Source organism: Martes martes (assembly GCF_963455335.1).
Source record: "Martes martes genome assembly, chromosome: 4".
NCBI lineage: Eukaryota > Metazoa > Chordata > Mammalia > Carnivora > Mustelidae > Martes > Martes martes.
Genome location: NC_137891.1, coordinates 121,660,632 through 121,684,448, shown reverse-complemented (window position 1 = coordinate 121,684,448; position 23,817 = coordinate 121,660,632). Strand labels below are relative to the sequence as shown.

The 23,817-nt window shown below is 33.4% G+C and overlaps 1 protein-coding gene across 2 annotated transcripts in view; it reads left to right on the top strand.

Annotated features, from left to right (window-relative positions):
- Positions 1 to 23,817, top strand: part of PRKACB (protein kinase cAMP-activated catalytic subunit beta) — a 121,269-nt gene that overhangs the window by 31,921 nt on the left and 65,531 nt on the right. Inside the window, exon 1 of one of the 2 annotated variants that reach the window (XM_080801425.1) lies at positions 19,302 to 19,636. The exons of the other annotated variant lie outside the window; for it this stretch is intronic. Within the exon in view, the coding sequence (XP_080657551.1) occupies positions 19,453 to 19,636 (184 nt within the window). The 5' untranslated portion in view covers positions 19,302 to 19,452. Of the gene's footprint in view, positions 1 to 19,301; positions 19,637 to 23,817 lie in introns of those variants that run through there. 2 annotated transcript variants of the gene reach the window in all.

Here is a 23,817-nt window from a genome sequence, read left to right as displayed (position 1 = left end):
TTTGTTGTGTCACTTTTCTAAGTAAGAATAATATTGATATTGTGGCTCTTTTTCATCTGTTTCATATTCCATTATGTTTCTATCTGAATATTATCTTGGTACTTTAGTACATAAATTTAAAGATGAAAAAGGAGGTACTCTTCATGTATGTTCAAGTCATAGGTCTATAATTTCTTCTTTGTTGAAAAATCCCCAAACTTCTTCCAAGCTGCAGCTAAAATGACATATTCCTATATCGGTTCCCCTTAGTAAATTCTCTAAGTTGCCTGCAGCCACTTCCTTAACACCTGACATAATGGGTAGTATGAAGAGGGAAAGTTGGAATGAAAGGAGACAGGAGTTTTAACCAATTGTAGTGTAAAATATCTCACTTTTGCAAATCTTACAAAAGCATGTATTTGGGAACATAATGCTAGAGTCTCTCCCAGGGCATTAGAATTTTCTCCTGCATCTGGAGGTTCCTGAAATTTAAGTTTCTTTAGCTTGGCAGGTAATTTGTTGTGGATCTTGGATTTCAGTTCTCTTTATGAGGGAATGCCTCTCTTTTGACTGGCCACTTACTAGACTCCCTTGTCTACACATCTTTCCCTCGGGTCTCTAAGACAAAAACACATTTTTCTGGGCATTGTAAGGGAAACTTCCTCTCAGTGCTATTTTACTCTGCCAAAAAGACCTAACTAGCTTCATCTACCATAGTATCTACATTTGGTACATTTGGTAAGTCTCCTGAAACAGTCTCTAACTTCTGTGGACTCTAGAGGACAGGAGATAGGTCCCATCTCTGAGTGGTTCCCCAGAAGCCCCTTATTTGATTTGAGGTAAAGGTGAAACACCACCTTTGCTACATGGTGTTGCCTACCTCACAACTCAGTACATAACAGTTCTTTCCAGGACTCTTCTACTTCTGCTTCTGTTGTAAATTGGTTAATGTTGGCCAATCTGGTATTATGATCTTAGTGTGTCTCTGTATACATGGCTTAGTCCCTGTTTGAGAGTAATTAGCATCTCCTCCTTTGGTGTTCAGTTTGGAGAGGCTGGTCACCTGATGGAAAACTAAAGAGAACCGTTTTAATACTAATTGGTGTCTTAGGTATCTACTGAATTGCTTTTGGCCCTAAGTTGTCTCCTCAAAATTCTGTACTGAACTGGGCACAAGTTTTTGAGGGCTTATGTATTCTAGGTTCTTTGACTCTTACCGGGAAAGCAAAAATAAACGGATCCATTATGAACATTCAGATGTAATATGAAGAATAATACGGTTAATTTGCCATATATTAAGTGGTAGTTTTTATTTTTAAGATTTTTAAATTTATTTTAGAGAGAGACCATGAGTAGGTGGAGAGGCAGAGGGAGCAGAGAAGAGATCCTCAAGCACACTCTCTGCTGAGCAGGGGAGGCTGATGCAGGGCTGGACCCCGAGATCATGACCTGAGCCAAAATCCAGAGTTGCTTAACCAACTGAGCCACCCAGGTGCCCCTTAAGCCATAGTTTCTAAACCCCACTTGAACCACCCAATATAAGAACAACTGTTCTCTTTAAAGTTATATGAGATTTTACAGAAGATTTGGCTTTACCATAGCAACTATGATTGAACTTATGAAATTAAATATATTATATAATACATTTACTAGTAATTTTTCATTAAATTATTAGTGAATTCAGGTGTGATATTGGAATGTTAAAGCTGACTTTGAAGGACTTCATTTTTTCATTGAGTTTTGTAAATAGGGAGATTTACCAGAGCAGGTAAATGGGGACTCAGTTTCTAATGTCCTTTATATGGGAATTTTATAGTTTGATTTGCATATTTGAAATGATGCTCTTTTATATCTCTAGTACATAAAATTTTTGTGTTAGGATCTAAAATTGTGGGTTGTTTTTTGTATACTGCTAAAACCTTAGGTGATGAAAATAAAAGATTTCTCTGGATTTGTTTGTGAAACCTAAGTGGCCCCATTCTGCCACCTTCTGGCTGACTTCATATCTTCTAGTGGTATGAACTAAGACTCATCTAACTGTTCCTGCCATGGTTGGCACCATATCATTTATTTTGGGCCCTGGGAGATTTCACATGGGGTCAGTTTAAGCTGTAACTAGTTATAGTGCCCTAGGCTCACAATTATTACTCAGTTCTAAAATGTCTCAGTTTATGGAATGTGATACCACATGATGATGTAAAGTGTTGTTGCCTTTAACAGTATGTAGTTTAACTACTTTTGGCTTTTCCTCAATATCAATAGATATTACTTGAAATTAAGACATACCAAGTTTGTTAGATAGTTATCACAGTCACAATAAGAAAATTATTTGGAGAGTGATATAGGAATGGAGTTTACTGAAATCAGTGCTAAGTTCTTGGAAACTAATGTTAGGTTCAATAATCACTTAACAGAGCTTGAAATAAAAGGAGAAACCATGTGCATGTTAATGAAATCTTAGTACTTCCTTGGTTTTGTGACTCTTACGTGTATTTTCATTTATTCAAGAAAGATGTTGGTAAAGGTTTAAAACTTGAAGATATATTTGAAATAAGTACGATATACTTTTTAGGTAGAAGGAATTAGAATATAGGATATTGCAATTTTGTGACCTTTTACAACATGCTTTACCTCTCTGTTCCTCTGGAAAATGAGATAATTATTCATCTCAAAGATATGTTGTTATGAGAAGTATATGCACTATTTAGTTAATGCAAATGCTTACAACAGTGTCTGACATGTAATAAGTAAGCGTTATCATCAATCTTACAACATTCAGAATATATTTCATATTCTTATATATATTTTTTATTAACATATAATGTATTATTTGCCCCAGGGGTACAGGTCTGTGAATGATCAGGCTTACACACTTCACAGCACTTACCATAACACATACTCTCCCTAATGCCCATAACCCAACCACCCTCTCCCTACCTCCCACCCCCCAGCAACCCTCAGTTTGTTTTGTGAGATTAAGAGTCTCTTATGATTTGTCTCCTTCCTGATCACATCTTGTTCATCATATTCTTATAGATTTTATAAGTAAATAGACTCCAAAATATCCTGGACAATGTTTTATGTTTTCTTACAGTTTTATATCCAATGTGGAATTAGAATAGAGAAATTGAAGATAGTGAAAATGCATAGCCTGCTAAAGTAGTGTAGAAATATATGTGATATACTGGGGCGTATCTTTGTGTGACTTATATTTGACTTGAAAAATCTAAAATTGTCTCATAAGAGCTATGGTGTATCTTAAAAAATGCCTCAGTTCAAAAACATTTATAGAATGTGTACTTTGTGGTCACCATTGTTTTAGATTCTAGAGATAGAAAATTAGGGGAGAAGCTCACGAGAAGAGTTAGAAGTATAAGCTAATTATTGTACATTGTGGTCAGTACAATGATGTGGGTGTTAATGTATTTTAGGAGTTAGAACTGAGGAAATAACACTGAAATAAACTTTGGGTAACAAGTAGGAATTTGCCAGGAGAAACTCATCATACCTAAATGGAACTTTTATGCTTAATATTTTGACTACTGGTTTATCTGTACATTCCCACATTTTGTATTAGTAATATTATACTTTCTTTCATATCCAGAATGCTTTGTCACGCATCACCTGAAGAATGAGATTCTCAAGTGTTTGTATTTTAGTAAGGAAGGTCTGGCTTCCATTATGGTAATTCTGAGGAAAGGTAAACTGTATTTTTCTGGGTGGGCATTTGCAATGTTGTTATCTGAACCTGTAGCCCCCTACAATCACTTCCCCATTCTGTGGAGGTAGACCTATCACACTGGCGGTCCTGAGGCCAGAGTTTGCCCTTATCTATATCGATGAAGACTCATTTGAGTGAATGGAATGATTCCATTTATGTAGTGGTAGTGGGAGTTGAAGGGATAAGTTTTATATTCTTCACTTCTGTATCAAGGATTTAGAAAGTCCCTCCATGGAGATTTAGATGTTGGGCTGTCTGGCCATTATCTTGGCTAGTGAGTCAATAGCGAGTCAATGGAAGATTCTCATCAACATAAAGGACTATAAGGGGTAGAGGGAGAGAGCCCCTACATCAACTATGATTAGAAGCTTCATATTTTCAACTTCACACATTTAGTATTCTGAAAATAGAATGCCACTTTCCCCATCCCAATCACCTTATTACATTTAACTCTTGTATCAGTTTTCTCTTGATGCCGTGACAAATTACCATAAATTTAGTGGTTTAAAACAACATCCATTTATTATCTCATAATTTTTTAAGTCATGGTTCTGTAAGGCTCTTATCTGGAGTTTCTGGGGAAGATTCTGTTTCCAGGGTCATTAATATTTTTAGCAGAATTCATTTTCTTGTGGTTACACAACTGAGGTCTCTGTTTCCTTGATGGCTGTCATCTGGGGGCTGTTCATAGCTCCCAGAGGCCTTTCGCTGGTCCTTGCACATGGACTCTAATATCTCAGAGCCAGTAATGTGTGTTGAATCCTTTTCATGCTTAGAATCTGTCAGTTTCTTGTCCTGGCTCTCTTCTGCTTCAACTAGAGAGTCTCTGCTCTTAAGAGCTAATATGATTAGATCAGTCCCACCTAGATAATCCTTAAGAACCTATTTTAAGGTCATTAATTAGTAACCTTAATTATATCTGCAAAGTCTCTTTAGCCACGTATTATAGCATATTTACAGGATCCATTGTTTCACTTTCAAGTATGGTTTTGAACCAAAGTGGAAGATTGTGTGTACAAAGGCAGTAGAGTTAAAAAAAAAAAAAAGGGGGGGGGTCATGTTGTACTCAAGAAATGGTAGTTTAGTTAGCATTGTTATTGTTTGAGATATAAATTGGTAAAATGGAGCTAAACGGAGACCTGCTTGAGGTTGGCAAAGGTCCTTGATTACTGTGCTAAGGGTTTAGATTTTTGTAGGCCATGGGAAGTCACTTGAGTTTGTTTTTTCTTTGGAATGACATAGGATTGTGTTTTAGTAATATGACAAATATGAGAGAACTAAGACATTGGGAGCTTAGAGAAAAGAGTACCTTTTCTCCAAACCTCTCGTATGTATATCACAGTTTCATAGTCACCACCAAGAGAGGGATTTATTTACCATTTTAAGTAAATTCAAGCCATTCTTTTTTCCCCTGAGTAACCAGAAGTATAAAACACTTGATAAGGTGTTTTAAAATAAAGTTTAGAATGCAATAATGTGTTCTAGACTCCAGTGCAACTATTTTTGAAATTTCCAATTTGATGTCTGTTTGACAAAACCTTTGTCATACTTCCAACCTGTTCTTTACCCTTCTCCCATCTTAGTAATTGGCATAACTATTACCCAGATGCTCAAGGAAAAACATTGGTTATTTTTATATCTTTCTTTTATTCATTCTCCAGGTTCAGTGTGTCACCAGATTTCCCTGTTTCTCTAAAATATATAAATGAAATTTGTCCATTTTTTTCTCTCACCACAATCTCAGTATAAGTGACCACCATCTCTTGCCTGGACTTTGTAATAGTCTCAATTGTTTTCCCTGCTTGCATTCTTACTCTGAGCTTAACACAGACCATCATTTCCCAATCCATTCTCTGCCTAGTAGTCCTGTTATTTCTGTCCATTCTTCTGTCAGGGTCTTTCATTCACTGATTCTTCTTCCTGGATTACTCTTTTTCCATTAGCCTTTGATTTGCTCCTTTTCTTTATACTTCAGGTCTTGACAACTCAAAGTAAAGTCATGTTCCTTAGACATCTTTGATGACCCAATATAAAACAATCATTTCCCTGCAAGTTACACTCTGTCATATATTCTCTTATTTCCTTCTTCACATTTCTTAATCTGAAAAGGGGAGTAACTGGGAAGGGTAGAGCACGTCATATTTATTCATACCTGTAGCCTTCATTTATATAGATTGATCTTCTTGCATTGCTGTTTTCACTTTTTCTGGTCTATGTAAATCCTGCTTTTCCTCCAAGACCCTTCTCAAGTTTTACATATTCCATTCCATTTTCCTCAGTACCTAGTATACACTGAACCCTTCTTTCTATCCTTTATGGTTTTTTGGTGCTTTAACGTCCCTTTAGGCCTTTAAAGTCCCTTAAGTAGAAAATACTAATAGGGATGTTAGAGTTCTAAATGGTCAGTCTTTATCTTTATATTTGCTGTGGGGTCTTCCATATAGAACAAGTAGCTGGAGTTCCTTGATATGTGAGTTCTTTGACATGTTTGTTTGGGATAGTATATCAGTAAGGTTACTTTGTTAAAAAAAATTATTATCTCAAGCCATACAAGATTAACTATACAGAAAAATTTGCATCCATTCTACAGCTGTATATTTAGTTATATGTGATATAAATCTTCAATTATTACCTATAGCAAATGCTACTAGCTTTTACTTGACTTTTAAATTTCTTGAGTAGTTACTCTTACATAATTATTTTATATTCTCTATAATTCAACACTTGGACATTATGGATACTCAGTACATCTTTATGGGTAGTTATATATTCTCTGTTTCTTTGTTGATTAGGGAAAAAGAATTCAGGTCCATCGGCATGTGTTCATAAGTTCTCTGGAATGTAAATTACTTAAGCTAACTAAATGAGTGTGTTATATCAATATCAAAAATATTTTCTGAGAAGTTAATAAAACTAACTCACTTTTTGAAATATCTGCCATTTTCCCAGGGAATAAAATATTCAGTAGTAGAACTTTACTGTTTCAAGACATAACCAGTATGTCCTAGTTGAGTGAATGTAGGGAAACGGGAAAAAATCCACTGTGTTTACTACCCATACATTATGAAATGTGTATTTTTGCACATCAGGTGAAGATAAATAAGGGAGGAAAACCAAAGAGTAGCATAAGCTGGCTAAGTTGAAAAATTAGAAAATAGTGATTCATCAAATAAAATCTGAAAAACAGGTACATCAGAGGTTTAAACATATCATTAGGAAGCAAAACAGGTGCATCAGAGCTTTAAACATATCATTAGGAAGCATGATAATTTCCCTGTGTCCCTTAAAAATACCTGGAAAACATTGAGTTAGGTATTCTAAAGCCTTTATTTGTTGGAAAAATTAAAACTGATAACAAAAATGTTGTATTGTGGAACTCCTCAGGAGGTATATTCAACTGTATCAGTATTTTAAAAAATCTGCCCTTCCAGGAAAGAATGAATGTAACTTACCTGCTAGTATTACTAATAGTTGCATTTAATTAGGTAAACAGTGTGAGTTCAGAACAATTAATCATTTGCCATAACTGTTTATTCATGATTGATTACTGAACTAGTTTATTGTCACTGACTACGATTTAAATGAGAATTTTGTGTTTTTTTCTTTTTTTTTTAATATTTGATAGCTGTACACAGTAAATTTAGTTCTTATTCCCTTTTGGACTCTGACTTTTGAAAAGTTATTTTAATAATACACTGAATTATCTATATTAACTATTTTCCTGTTTGGGATTTACAGGTTTGTTTTGATAATACTTCAGTGAATACACTTTATGCTTTGAAATAAATTTATTTCCTATTCTTATGTCATAAAATTATATTAAAGATGAATATATGTTCAATGAGAATTTTTTATTTAAAGAAAACTGATTTGCAAAATTTTTCATTATGTTAAAAAAAAGAAAGGAGTTAAAAAGGAGGGTTTTGCCCAGGACTCTTCAGTTTCTGATCTATTTTTCATTAAGATTATTTCTATAATGTGGGTACCCCATCTGCTAAAAAATACAGTTTTAAACAGGGTATTTTGACATATCGTATGGGACCAGAGAACTGACACCTTTTGTATTTTTAGATCAATATTGACTTGATGTCAAATAAATGTCTATTTCTCTTTTGATGTGGAATAATAAGGTACTATCTTTGTATGTGGAATAATAAGGTACTATCTTTGTATCTTAAATCAATTTATCTTATTCCTTAATAAGCAAGATTATAAACTTTTTAGGTTGTTATACTTTGAGATTTTTTTACTATGTGATAATTTAGGCATTATGGAGAGTGTAAGGATGAAAAATATAGAGTATGATTATGAAAATTTATATATTTGAAAATATATCATTTTACCAAGTGTGAAACCATTAATTCCATATTAATGATGGCACCATCTTTGTTATTAGTAATAATTGTGCAGGAAGAGGGGTGGGTAATCATTGTGAAATATGCCCAAAGCATTGTTCAATAATGGTCTACTCTCTGAGGGAAAAGATATTACTAGAGCCTTATCTCAGTTCAGGGAGGGCATCCCTCCTAGTCCAGCCCCCTGTAGGCTTCCTTTCTCAAGAGGGAGAAAAGCTACATCATGGAGAAACACCTGTAAAGGTCACAGCCCAGAGAAACAGTCCAAACAAGAAACTGAGATTTAATTCTAAAATTATGGAATGCTTTTCCTCCCCCATACTTTATCCTCATACCAAAACAAAGAAAGAAAACACCAATTATGCAAATATGTGTGTGTGTGTGTGTGTGCGCACGCGTGTGTGTATATATAATCTGTTATATATGTATATATGTGTATATATATAACAGGAATCCAGTATAGTAACAGTGAAATACAGCCGAAAGAGGCATGGACTCTGACAGAGAAGTACTGAGGGAAGCCCAGAGCCAATAAGGGACTCAAAACAAGGATAATGGAGGAACTTGAAGCTTCTGCCACTTATTATGAATATCAAACACAGCTCACCTCGTGGCCAGATTAACAGATCCACATAGTAAATGCTTATTTACCTCTGGTCCTATTTCCTAATGCCAAATAGTGAATTTTCAGCAAAAAGTTAGAAGACATCCCTAGAGACAAGAAAAAACAGTGTGAAAGACAAAGCGTCAGAAACAAACTCAGTCGTTGGAATTACCAGATAGAGAATTCGAAATAACTGATTAATACATAAGAACTGGAATGGAAATAGTAGACAATATGCAAGAAAACATGAATATTGTAAGCAGAGAGAAACTCTAAGGAAATATCAAAAGCAAGTGCTAGAGGTTAAAAAAAAAACACTAACAAATAAATCCCTTTGATGAGTTCATCAACAGAATGGACATAGCTGAGGAAAGAAATCAGGGAGGTTGAAGATAGATCAATGGGAAATACCTAAACTGACATGCAAAGAGAAAAAAGAATTGGGGGAAAAAACCCAGAACTGAACATCAATAACTATGAGACAGTTTTTTAAAGTGTAACATGCTTAATTGGAGTACCACAAGGAGAAGGAAAAGAAAAGAACTATTTGTGAAAGGAATAATGGCAGAAAATGGTACAAAATTAATGACAGACACCAAAACACAGGCCCAAGAAGCTTAGAAAATACCAAGCAAAATAAATATCAAAATAACTACACCTAGGCACATCATACTCAAACTGCAGAAAACCAAAAACTATGAAAATCTTGAAAGAAGCCTTAGGAGGATGGTAAAAACCTTACCGGTTAGAGGAATTATGACAGCCTTCTCATCACCCACCAAATGAGAAGAGTATGGAGTAAAGTATTTTAAGAGTTGAAAGAAAAAAAGCCACTAACCGGTAATTCTGTATCCATTGAAATTATTCTTAAAAGGTGAAAGAGCAAGTCTAAGGGTATTTATTGTCAGCAGACTTGTCCTATAAGAAAAGACAAAAAGAAGTTCTTCAGGGAGAAGGAAAATTATATAGGTTAGAAATTTGGATGTATATAAAGAAAGGAAAAGCATAAGAAAAAAGGAAGATAAAGTATTTTTATTATTCATTGATCTAAAATATAACTAAAGTAATAGTAACAAGGTACTGGGTGATTATGGAATATGGATAAATGAGATGAAGGACAACTGTGTCTATAAGGCTTAGGAGAAAGGGTTTGGGTGGACTGAGATTAGTTAAAAATGTATATTTCAGGGCATCTGGCTGGCACAGTGAGTAGAACATGCAACTCTTGATCTTAGGGTTGTAAGTTCAAGCCCCACATTGGGTATAGAGCTTTCTTTAAAAAATGTATACTGCAAACATTGGAATAACCACTAAAATTTTCCTGAAAAGAATAATTCATACATTAAGAGAGTAGATTAAATGTAATAATATAAAATGTTCATTAAAATCAGAAGAGACAGAAAAGTAGGGGGAAATCATATGCAATGGGTAGAAAACAGTTATAAATATGGTAGATATTAATATACTTATGATAATAGTCACTTTAAATGTGAATGGTTTAAATGCACTAATTAAAAGACAGATTTTGTCAGAGTGGGTAAAAAAATAAGACCCTTATATAAAAAGAAAGACCCAGCTATGTGTTATCTATAAGAAACTCACTTTAAATATAAAAAATTAGATTAAAAAAATAAAGGGATGGAGAAAGATATACCATGCTATCACTAACCAAAAGAAAGCTGGAGTAACTATATTTCAGACAAAGTAGATTTCAGAACAAGGAAAATTATGAAGGATAAAAACAACATTACATAATGATTTGGTGGTCAATTTTGCAAGAATACTTAACAATCCTAAATATTGCACTTAACAAGAGTATCAAAATACCTGAGGCAAAACCCGGTAGAATTGAAAAGAGATATAGAAAAAGCCACTATAGCTGGAGACTTTAACACCCCTCTTAAGCAGAAAATCAGTAAGTATGTAGATAATTGAACTACACTATCAGTCAACTGATCTAATTAACATTTATAGACTATTCCATTCAACCACATCAGAATATACATTCTTCTCCAGCTTGTGTTGAGCATTCACCAAAAGAGATCACATTCTGGGCCATAAACCCCACCTTATCATGTTTGAAGAAATAGTACTCATGCAAAGTATATTCTCAGATCACAGTGGAATTATACTAGAAACTGATAACAAATTAAGCTGGAAAAATCCCAATTATAGAAATTAATTGAAGAATGTACTTTTAAATAACACATGGGTCAAAGAAGAAGTCTTGAGAAATTTTAAAATAATTTAAATGAAAATGAAAATACAATTTATCACAATTTGGGAGATTTAGCAAAAGCAGTGCTTAGCAGGCAATTTATAACCTTAAATGCATATACAGGAAAAGATGAAATATCTAAAATCTAAAACATGAGTTTCTACCTTAGGAAAATAGAAAGAGAAAAATAATTTAAGCCCAATGCAAGCTGAAGAAAGAAATAATACAGAGCAGAAATTGAATACAGGAAAACAATGAGAAAAATTGTTTTTAAAAGTTTGGTATAGGGAAAAATCAATAAAATTGATAAATATCTAGCGAGCCTAATTAAAAAAACAAAAAACAAAACACATGAAGAGCCCAAATTGCCAATATCAGAACTGAAAGCTGGATGATCAGTATAGCCCCTAGGGGCATTAAAAGGTAATAAAAGAATACTATGAAAAATTCTAGGCCCACAAAGTGATAGCTCCGATGAAATGGGCCAGTTTCTTGAAGGACATAGATGATCAAAACTGACAAAAGGAGAAATAGGTAATCTGAATAGGTCTATATCTATTAAAACTGAATCAATAATTTGAAAATTAATAATTAAGAAATAATTTCTGAAAAGCATCAGGATCAGATGGATTCACTAGTGAATTCTACCAGATAAAACTCAATTATAAGATAACAAACATGGTTGCCTGGGTGGCTCAGTTTGTTAAGCATCTGACTCTTGATTTCAGCTTAGATCGTGATCTCAGGGTTGTGAGATCAAGCCCTGCATCAAGCTCCATGCTGGGCATGGGGCCTGCTTAAGATTCTGTCTCCCTCTGTCCTTCCTCCCTGCCACTTGCACTCCTCTCTTTCCCTTAAAAGAGGGGAAAAAAAAAATCCAATTTTCCCCTTAAAAAAGGGGAAAAAAATCCAATTAGGAAGTGGGCAAAATATCTGGACAGACATCTCACTAACAATAATGATGGTAAATAAGCATGTAAAAAGATGCTCAACATCATTGTCACTAGGGAATTGCAAATTAAAATAACAGTAGGATACTACTATACATCTTTTAGAATAACTAAAGTGAAGACATACACAAAGTTGCCAATTTCTTATAAGGATGCAGAACAGCAGGAACTCTTTTCATTGGTGATGGTGATAAAAAATGGTAAAGCCACTTTGGAAGACATTTAGGCAATTTCCTGCAAAGCTAAGCATAGCCTTACCATACATGTCAACAATCACACTGCTAGGAATTTAATTTACTATACTGATTTTAAAACTATGTCCACACAAAAACCTGCACATGAAAATTTACAGCTTCTATTCATAATTGCCAAAAACTGGAAGCAACCATGGTCCTTCAGTAGGTGAATTGATAAACAGACTGTGATGTATCCATATGATAGGTTATTATTCAGTGATAAAAAGAAATAAGCCATAAAGCCACAGAAAGACATGCATGAATTTTAAATGCATATTGCTAAGTGGTAGAAGCAGTCTGAAAAGTCTGCATGGGATGTGACTCCAATTGTGACACCATGGAAAAGGCAAAACTCTAGTAACAGTAAAAAGTTCAGTAGGTGCCAAAGATTGGGGAACCACAGGATATTTACAAAGGTGGTAAAATTTCTGTATGATAATATAATTGTGGTTATATGACATTATGCATTTGTCCAAATCCATAGTGCCTTCATACAGAGTAAATCTGAATGTATGTAATTTTTTAATATATATAATTTTTAAAAACATCATTTAGAAAATTGAGGGATCCCGAATGAAATTTAGACTGTGACTGAACAATCTAATTGTATTGCAAACTCATGAAACAACCTTACTGAAGATGAGTCAAAAGGTGCTGACCTGAGTAAATTTGGAAAAAAGTGAAATCTGTAAGAGTAGAGGCAAAAGAAACTGCATAGTAGTGTACGCTAGTTGATAAAGTTGTTTCCCATGGGGTTAAAGTTATTAGCTGTACCAGGTTAGCAATTCTGATACTGCCACATGTGTATACTGAAATTGAACAAGTAAATAAATGAATGGTGGATGGTGGAAGCCAGGTTTCTCACTGTTGGAGTGGGAGTTTTTAAGTAAGTAAGGAGGGGGAGTAAAATGAATCATGCAGTAATGGATTAGAGTTGGAGATACTAGGAAGAACTCATCTTTACTTCGTTATAGACACAACTACTTACATGTAGAAATACAGATATGGGTGTAAAACATTTGTATACACATATATTTCTTGGCTCCATCAGCTGAGAAGGCCTAGAGGCAACAACACTCTAGTAGCAACATGCTCACCTAGTTCTCAGATCTTTGTTTCTAATACCATTCTCCAGTAAAAGGAACTAGGACTCCTTGGAGAAATGGCTGATTCCAGAATTGGGGCAGGAAGTATACAAAATGAGCATGGGCCATGTTGTAGTGTTAGAAAGTAAATGTTCAAACATATATGCATGTGTGCATGTGCTCATGCAAACATATGATTGTATCTCAATGGGACATAGGAGGCAATTGAAAGAGTTTCCAATGGTCAAAACTTGAATAATTTAAGCAAAAAAATTAATAACATAGTATCGGATTATAGCTCAAAATATAAAGTAAATATCCATGTGTCCATACTGAATGTAAATAAATGATTGAATGAGTAAATCGGGGAGAAGAGACACATTGCCCAGGCAGAGGAATTCCACTCTGTCTTCAGGGAATTAGAGTATAACTCCCCTTTCTTTAAGTGTGCACTGGGCATAGGGACTTCATTCCAACAAGTACAGTATGGATGAGGGGGAAGGGAGTAACTACAGTGGAGGCACTTGAAAAACAATACCTAAACCAGGTAACAAGAATACCATTCACAGTGATAAGTCATGTTGATAGTATATATCCTTGATATGATGTGATACAAATGGCACTTTACTTCTGTTTCCTCAGAACCCCAGCTAATAACCCCATAACCCCAGCTAATCATGAAAAATAAACGAAGAAAACCCAAAAATACTAACTGAGGAACACTTTACTACGTACTTGACCAATACTCCTCAAAATTGTCAAGGTCATCAAAACAAGGAAAATCTGAGAAGAAGTCTAAGGAAACATGAGTCATGACAGCCAAGAGGAGCCAAAGGAGACATGAGTACTAAATGCAATGTAGTATCCTAAATGGGGTCCTGGAACTAGAAAAGGACATTAGATTAAAGCTAAGGAAATCTGAATAAACTATGGCCTTTGGTTAACAATAATGTATCAAAATAGACTCATTAATTGTACAAATTTGCCATACTAATGTGAGATGTTAATAATAGCTGAAACTTGTGTGTTGGGTATATGGCAACCCTATGGTATCTTTGCAGTTTTTCCATAAATCTAAAAACTGTTCTAAAATTAAAGTTTATTTTGCCAAAAAGTTCCATTTTATATAGGTCTTAAAATGCAAATTATGTATTTTGTCAGGAAGTATCAAGTTGCCAAGGATTTGGAATGGAAAGAAGGAAAGCTTATGAAGAGGCATAAGAAAAGTTCATTATCTTGATTTATGGTCTCACAGTTGTATTTATATGTCAAAATGCCAAATTACACACTTTGGATATTTGCAGTATATTGTATGTCATTTATATTCATGAAAACTTTTTTTAACAAATAGTGAACAAACAGAAAAGAAATTAAAAAAAATAGACCTAAAGCCAATAATATCAATAATTACAGCAAATATAAATGATTTAAACAAGACTCAGCTACATGTTGTAACAAGAAGTCAACTTTAAATATACTGATATAATATTTAAAAGCAAAAGAATGGGGGAAAGATAAGTCCATCTTGATACTCTTGTTCGACATTATTACTGAAAGTCCTAGAAATAGAACAAACTATATCTGTTCAAAGATGACATGCTTGACTACATAGAAAATCCTAAGAAATCTACAAAAAGAAAAAGGCTCCTAAAACTAATAAGTGTGCTTAGCAAGGTTGCAATATACAAGGTTAAAATATAAAAATAAGTCATGTTTCTGTATACTAGCAGTGAACAACTGCAAACATTTTTCAAGTACCATTTACAATCACAATCACAATCAATAACTCCACTTTAAAAAAATAGTATGTAGGTATAACTCTTAACAAAATATTTGCAGGATCTTTATGCTCAAGATTATAAAACACTGATAAAAGAAATCAAAGACCCAAGTAAATGAAGAGATAACTCTATGATCATAGATTGAAAGACTCAGTATATTGAGATGTCATTTCTCTCAATAAACACAATCTTAATAAAGTCCCAGCAAGGCAGCACCTGGGTGGCTCAGTCATAAAGTGTCTGCCTTCAGCTCAGATCGTGATCCCACAGTCCTAGGATGGACCTCCGCATCCTGCTCCCTGCTCAGTGAGAAGCCTGCTTCTTCCTCTTCCACTCCCCCTGCTTGTGTTCCCTCTCTTGCTGTCTCTCTCTGTCAAATAAATAAATAAAATCTTTAAAAATAAAAATAAAAATAAATAAAAAATGAAAAAATAAAGTCCCAGCAAGATTATTTTTGTAGACATAGATAATCTTAAAATATATATGGAAAGATTAAGGAACTCTGATAATCAAAACAATTAAGAAGAAAAAAATGTTGGAACATTTACACTATCAGATTTCAGATTTACTAGAAAACTATAATAACCAACACACTATGGTGTAGATGAAAGAATTGACACATACACAAATCGGTGGAACATGATAAAGTCCAGAATAGACCCAGACAAATATTGTTAATTGATTTTTGACAAAGGTACAAAGGCAATTCAGTTGTTAATGGATATATAAATTGTGGTAAATCCATACAATGGAATACTATTCAGCAATAAAAAAAATGAGTGAACTATTGAAACACAACATGGATGAGCCTCAGGTGTTAACACTGTGCTAAATGAAATAAGCCAGTCTTAAAAGTTTGAATCCATTCATAAAAGATATGAATCCATTTAAGTCATTTTTTGAAAGGCAAAACCATTACCCTAAAACCTTTATTTGAAGAGCAGGGGTCATGGTCATACTATTTGCCCTCTACATGGAACAAATACATCATTTATGTATCAAATATGCTTCCATGTTTTTCTTTTCTTTAACCTTGAAATTCTAAAGTACATAGTTATTCTTGGCCTCAGCATGATTGTGAACCTAAAGGTAGACAATGAAGTCACATGGCTCTAAGGTGACCGATCATCTGAATGGAAACATTCTAATAAAAAGATTCTTAGACTCTGAACAGTATTTCCAAGAACTAATTCCACCCGCCTGCTGTTCTTTTATTCTGACTTCCCCATCTTTTTTTTTAAGATTTTGTTATTTGAGACAGTGAGAGGGAGAGGGAAAAACAGACTCCCTGCTGAGCCCCCCACTTCCCTATCCCTATTGGAAAAATACTGCATTTGAAAAAATCTTTACTTCCTTTGTTGATCACTGTTGTGCAGTACAAAGGAGCTTTGATCTAGGAGCCAGAAGACTTAAGTGACTTTGTGCAAGTCACTTAGTGTTTCTAAGTTTATTTTCTCATCTTAAAGTAGAGATAATAACACCTGTCCTGCCTACTTCATTTGTAAAGATCTGATGAGCCAGTGGAAATTCCCAGTTTGTATGTTGTAAAGTAATTGGTAAATAAATGTAAGGTTTCACCACTATTACTTAAAAAAAAAAAAAAAAAAACCTGTTTTGCGGTGTAACAAGAGATTCAACTCTGAAAATTGTTATAATCTCAAAAATTAATGCAGAATGAATAATAAGGACTTTATAATCTCAAAGTTGATTACTCTGGTTTTATTATCATACATTATTTAATTAAATTATTAATAGAGTATAAAATATGCCATTATACCAAGTTTGGAGCACAGAGCTAGACATTTTAGTACAAATTAAAGTTCTGTAAATACTATCAGGATGAGTAACAAACAATATACTTCTTAAGATTAATTTCAATTAATCAATTATGAAGGAAGGAATTCAGTTTTAGTAAAAGCTGTAGTTGTTTCCTTCTAGCAGTAGATGCCAGTAGAGTTCTTCTTTTTAATAAAAGTCAAGTTGCCTAAGTACTTACATAGCAACAACTTCCTTGTCACATTACCATATATAGAAACATTGCTCTGCAGACTAAAGATTCTACTTTCTATAAGCACTTTGTAACAAATGGAAACAGTTTTACTGGAAAAAAAGTCCAGGTTTCAAATGTAGGGTTTTCACTCATCTAGTAAGGCTTACTTCCTCCCCCTCCTTCTTCTACTTACTTTGCTATTAATAGCCTTATGCATTGTTTTAAATAAATGAATCTTAGTGTTCTAGTTAGGACTCTGGAATATCTGTACTAAGCTTGAGCAACGTTGAATATGCCTGGCTAAACATGTTAAAGATGATATGGTGGGGCTGAAGTGTTAGGATTAGTTCGTTCATTTGGCAAGGGAATACCATGAGTTGAATATTTTGGGAAGGTTAATGTGTCAGAGATGAGTGATCGAAAGAAATGACTGGAAGCAGGGAAAACAAGTTATTTTAGAAATTCACATTTGCACATTACAAAAATGAAACCCAAAGAATGAACAAAATCTAGTAACTGACTGAATGTAGAGAAATAGAGTTCAATGATATTGCATAAATAATATTAAAACATTTTCAAGTATTTAATGATTTTACTTAGACCTTTAATTTGTTAAAAATGCTTTCATTTTTAGGGGGAGACGAACCATGAGACACTGTGGACTCTGAGAAACAAACTGAGGGTTTTGGAGGGGAGGAGGTTAGGGGGTTGGGTGAACCTGGCACATATTGTATGGAGCACTGGGTGTGGTGCATAAAAAATGAATCTTGGGACACTGAAAAAAAAAATAAAATTACAAAAAAAAAAGAATGCTTTCTTGAACATATTGAGTATATAATATATGCACTATATTGATGAATTCAAGTAATATAATTTGAGACATAAATTTATAAACAGCAAGTTTTAACACAGAAGTTTAAATCAGTGGAGAAAGGAGAGAGCAATTTATTTTCTAAGAAATATGTTGGAAAATTCAGTGAAGAGGTGACACTTGGAGTGAGCCTCAAGGACGAAAGGAATTTCTCCTAAGACAGCAAGGCAGAGAATTAAGGGATTTCATCCACTTCAGGCCCTATAACCCTTCCATGCTCTGTAGAGACTGATTACAGACTGCAGACACTTGTTCAGTGTCTGTTTTGTGTAAAGCACTGTCAGATGTTAAAAAAAATTATCTATTCTTATACACACATGTTTACACAGAAAGCTACAGATTTTAAAAGCTTAGTATTATAGATACTGTTCCCTATTTGGTTACATTGATACTAATTTTATTACACAAAACAAAATATACAACAGTGGAGCTGTTACTTGGCAAAATTCATAAGTCAATTTGTGTGTGTGTGTGTGTGTGTGTGTGTGTGTGTGTGTGTGTTGTCCTAAACTGATTATATTATTTTTCCAATTTATTCTATTTATTATTGTTGTTCCTATTCTATTTGTCAAGCAGTTGGCAGGAAAATTGAACTAAGATATTTTTAGGTAGATCCTCTGTCTCCCCCAAGGAGAAAAGCATATAGATTTTTCATCCTTTAATTAGTGTCAAAAGGCAAGTACTCAAGTTCATCATTAAGTGTCACAGGTTACTTTTTTCCTGCAAATGGCCAATGGCAAATTTTACTTTCTTTTAATCAAAGGAGTTGTTTCTAAGTCAGGTCTAAAGTTAGGGATCAGTGAAGCAGTAGTACTCAGTGTTAAGTTTTAAAAATTAGGATGTTTCAGCAAACTAGAAGGAATCTTTTTTTCAGTTGAAATGTTTTGCTGTGGCTGATTTTACATAACTTTAAATCTTATGATATTTTGTTCATTTTTTCATGTTTTAAAATGTACTGCTGATAAACACTTGTCAGCAGATGGTAAGTTTGATAAGCAGTACTCATATACTACGTTTTTGTAGTTCCTGTATATATTAGACTTAAGTCAATGAGTTAGCAACATTCGGTTCTTTTTTTAAAGTGCTAGTTCAGATATTTCTTAGTTAAAACATGTTATAAAGTTGTTTTGCGAGGGCTTTTAATATCCATTTTATATGAGTTTTCAATGAAAAGTTAACTGCTTATCAGGATTCATAAAATCTGTACTTTAGCTGATTTCCTGAAAAAAAAAAAAAAAAACAAAAAAACCCACACAACCTTTTTAACATATTATATTTGGAGAGTGGTTTGGCCTTGAATTGTTTGCATAGAGTTGTAATACATGTTTAACTAGTTTTCTTTTTGAAAAGTTTTTTTCAGTCTATATATAAAGTCTTATCTTTAATGTTCTCATTAATATTAAACACTCTTAAGCATAAAACCATTTAGGCTGATATTGCAAGTCTTTAAAATCCCCATCTCTAGTTGAGATGAAGGGTTTGCTAAGAAAGGCTCAGTAATGTACTGTTTTATATTAACAGGAAACAGCAGCAGTAGTGGTTTGAATACCCTGCAAACAGGAAGTTTGACACATGCATAGCTCTTAGCTTCTGTGTAAGAACTTGTTGAGCTCTTTCTGAAAATATTTTCATTTACTTTAAGTAAAGTGTAAATGCACATGAATGGCAGCTTATAAAGAACTACCCTGTAACCAGTATCCAGGTACAACTGCTCTTCAGAAATTGGAAGGTTTTGCTAGCCGATTATTTCATAGACATTCTAAAAGTACTGCACATGATCAGAAAACTGCTCTGGAAAATGACAGCCTTCATTTCTCTGAACATACTGCTTTATGGGACAGATCAAGTAAGTTTTGTTTGTTTGTTTTTAATGATACATTTTAACTAGAAGCTAAAATACTAATTAGAGTTTTAGAATCAAACATAAAGAACAATGTTTTGTCTTTTTGTGATTTGTACAAGGACATTTTGCAGGATGAAGTTGCAAAATTCCACAAAACTTGATTATAAGTTGAACTGAATCGTGTAGTTCATTGTTTTGTTTTATATGTGACCATTAAGTAACATGTCAATAGGAAATATTCTACAGAATTTTATGTCATTTCTAGCGAATGTTAGTTTGTTTTTATTTTTTGTTCTTATATAGAAGTGAAAAGCCTAAATTTTAGAAAGAATAATCAGTTTATTTTTTAAAAAGTTTTTTGGATTTATAATCCTTAAAATTTAAAAGGGCAGAAGACTCTGGAATTTATAATTAAAGTTCTACTGTGTTTACCATTTTTTATTTTTAAGTGCCTGTGTGAAAGTTACTTCAGGTTTTTTTTACAAGCAGTATTTCTAATATGAAAGCATAGTATAGTTACTCTATGTAAAATCTTATATTTATAACATAATAAATATCAAAAGCTTTTATAATTATATTTTATGTTATTTTAATTATGGTTAAAGGAGGAAAAACTTGTTTATGCATACATCACATTCTTTCTCATGTTAAAATGTTTGAACTTGCTGCTTTGCTAAAATGTAACCATTTTTGGTGACATGACTTTAAAAGATAAATTTCAGGTATAAACAATACCAGTACCTCCATTCCACATCTCACCTTGGACCCTCCCCAAGGTATTTTTGTCATTGTGATTAAAGGAACAATAGAATTACCCTTGGTACCTTTGCCCTTTTTGATGTGTTTGATGATCAAATAGCACTAGGTTTTGCTTTTTTCTGTTTATATATTCCATAGCAGTTTAAAACGCAGTTTAAAATAACAAAACAAACCAAGAATGGTCTACAAAATTTAGTCTTTGGTTTTTTACAGTACCTTCATGGTTCTATAGAAGTTTATTTGAATTATTTATTTACTGCATCAGAATTTTTTTTTACCTTCTTTGAGCTGTTTTAAGGAGAAAGTAAAGAACACATATATTGTTAAAATTCTTCTTACTTAAAGGTTTTGATTGTTTATAATTAATCCTTACTGTAAAGCAGGTTGATAGGTGAGGAATCTCAAATATCTTCAAGTTAATGAACTGTTAAATATTAGAAATAATTTATATTATTAAAATTAACCAAACAGCAGAAGTTTGTTATTCATTCTACTTGTCCTGTTCTATTCAATTGCATTCTCCTAGACCCTTTGGAAATCTTTTTCATGCATTTGGAAGACCTTTTAATTAAGCATTCAATTAAGAATGGGGACAGTACTGAATTAGTTTCTGTTTCACTAATACCTACTCCTCCAAAACAGACATAGTAGGTGTCTGTTTAGTAAATGTATCTCAAATGTGTTTGATGAATGAATGAGATCACAGGCTTGTAATAAAACTTATGTTTGAACCATACTGTCACCATTTTAAAAAAATGTATGGGGCCTGTGATGTTTTCTGAAACACATTTTAAAACTAGCAGTTGAAGATAACATCATGAGCATGATTTCTTCTAGAAAAAAGAGACTGATGGGGCGCCTGGGTGGCTCAGTGGGTTAAAGCCTCTGCCTTCGGCTCAGGTTGTGATCCCAGGGTCCTGGAATCGAGCCCCACATCCGGCTCTCTGCTCAGCGGGGAGCCTGCTTCCCCCTCTCTCTCTGCCTCCCTCTCTGCCTACTTGTGATCTCTGTCTGTCAAATAAATAAATAAGTAAAATCTTAAAAAAAAAAAAAAGAAAAAAAGAAACTGATAAAATGCTGTTAACATTTTTCTGAATTGTGATGTCACAAAATAAAATAATTAGTACGCTTGTAACACAAGTAAAATTAGGTGCAGGCCTTGTAGCCCTGTAAATAATAGGCATGACACAAGAAATATTTAGAATAACTGAATATTCATTAATCAAGTATTCTTCTACTTTCTTCTCTCTTTCATATCCCAAAAATATCAAAAGACACAATAATTTTATATACATAATGATGGGTATAGTAAACACAAGCTCAAGTTTTCTATTATGGAGTGTGTTACTGTAGAGGAGAAAACACTGATGCAACAGAAACAGAGAAATCCTATCATTTCAAAATTCCAGGGTTTATTTTTGTGATAAAAGCACAAATTATCATTTACAGAGTGAGTTATAGAAGGAACTTTTACTATATGAAGTTTTTATGAAAACCACATTCTTCAAAGCTACTTAAAGCGTTCTACTTGTATGACTTGTTTGACAAGAAAAAGGAATGTACTATCTCCTAATAATAAACACTCTGAATATGCTTGTTCCAAAAGTGCTATTTTAAGATATAAACTAAGTACAGAGAATACATGTAATTTTTTTAAATTGAACTGTTGAGTAAAGATTAATTACCAATTTAAGCATTTATGAAATGTAACAAGTTTTAATCCAAGTTTTTTCTCTAGTGATAGTAAATATAGGAAGAAATACAGTATAAAAGCCACATAGAACTGTGTTTTATCTTCTATTATTAAATTAAGTAACAGGAATTCCTGTTTGATAACATAAATATTTAACAGCTGATTCCATCTACATATAAGTACAAGAAGTTCAAAAGAAAAACATGGAGGAATTCTTTTTGTTCTGACTCAGAATGAACAGGAGTATTGATGTTCATTGAATTCTCTTTGTAGCAAATGTATTATGGTTAGCTTTTAAATCTTCCTTTGATCATAAGTGGTGTATCAAATTATACAATGCTGAACTTAATTGAAGTTTTCACGATTTAAATCTTGGACTTTATATACTTAATGAATGTCTAATAACATTTTAAGGACTGAATAGGTGAATACCATCAAACACTTTTCTTATTCTCCTTCCCCATGAATTGACAAACTATTTTTCTGGTAGATAAAAAGCTGTATGAGTGAATCTTAGATTTAAATATCATATTAAACAAATAAACAATTTTGTATATAGATTTCTTCAGGTAGGATTAGATAACTAAAATGGTTTATCAGGCCACTTTATCTAGTTAGTTTTACCTTTCCAAAGCTCATACAATCTTTAAGACAATTCACTTTCATGTTTCTTTTTTTTTCCTTGAAGATTAATTTATTCATTTTAAAGAGGGGCAGGGAGGAGAGAGAGTAGGAGTGGAGCAGTGGGAGAGAGAGAAATCTCAAGCAGACTCCATACTGAGTGTGGAGCCCAATGTGGGGCTGGATCTCATGACCCTGAGATCATGTCATGAATTGAAATCAAGAGTCAGACACTTAACCGACTGAGCCACCCAGATACCCCTTTCATGTTTATTTCTTAGACCACTGAGTCTGTGTTACTGTAACTTCCTTTTTTCCCCCATTGTAACTTCTAAGCTAGAACACCATCCATGTTATCCTTTTATCTGCTTTTTCTATCAGCAGCTATTCCATAAGTTTCTTGGTAGCAACCCCTTTTTTGTCATTTGGCAAATGTTTTTGAGAATTTACTGTATCATGGTCTACAAATGGGCTATGGGAAAAATAAGATCTAGTTCTTACCCTCAAAAACAAGAGTGGGAAGAGTAAACATACAACCAACATAATATTTAAGGTATAGTGAAATGGTTACTTAAAATTGTAAGTTTACATAGAAGCTTAGTGTAAGAAGAAATTAACATTAAGGGGAGATGGGACGACCTTCAAGAATATGAAGAATGAATTGACTTCTGAGACTCAGAAAAGGAGGAAAAGGTTATTTTAGTATAAGAAAATAAATAACATACACAAATATGTGAAAACATGAAAATTTAGGATTTACTTAAAAGACATGGTAAGATATTAGAAGGGTAGCCTGTAGATCTGATCTTGGAAATCTATCATATACTCAGAATTTTGAACTACATTATAATAGACAGTGGAGAGCTAATCTGTTTTTTAAAGTGGAGGATAATATATGTGCGGTCTTTGTTAAAAGGGCCTAAAGAATTTTAATTTTAACTAGCATAATAAAGGAAAAGTTAACTTGCTTATTCTGCAAGGAAATGTATTTGGATACTAAAGATTTTCTATTTGAGCTGGGCAGATATTTACAACTAAGACTTTTGGTCAGTACATGACCATGGCAAATGAATAGTCAGACACAGGATTCCCGTTATAATAACAGCGCTAA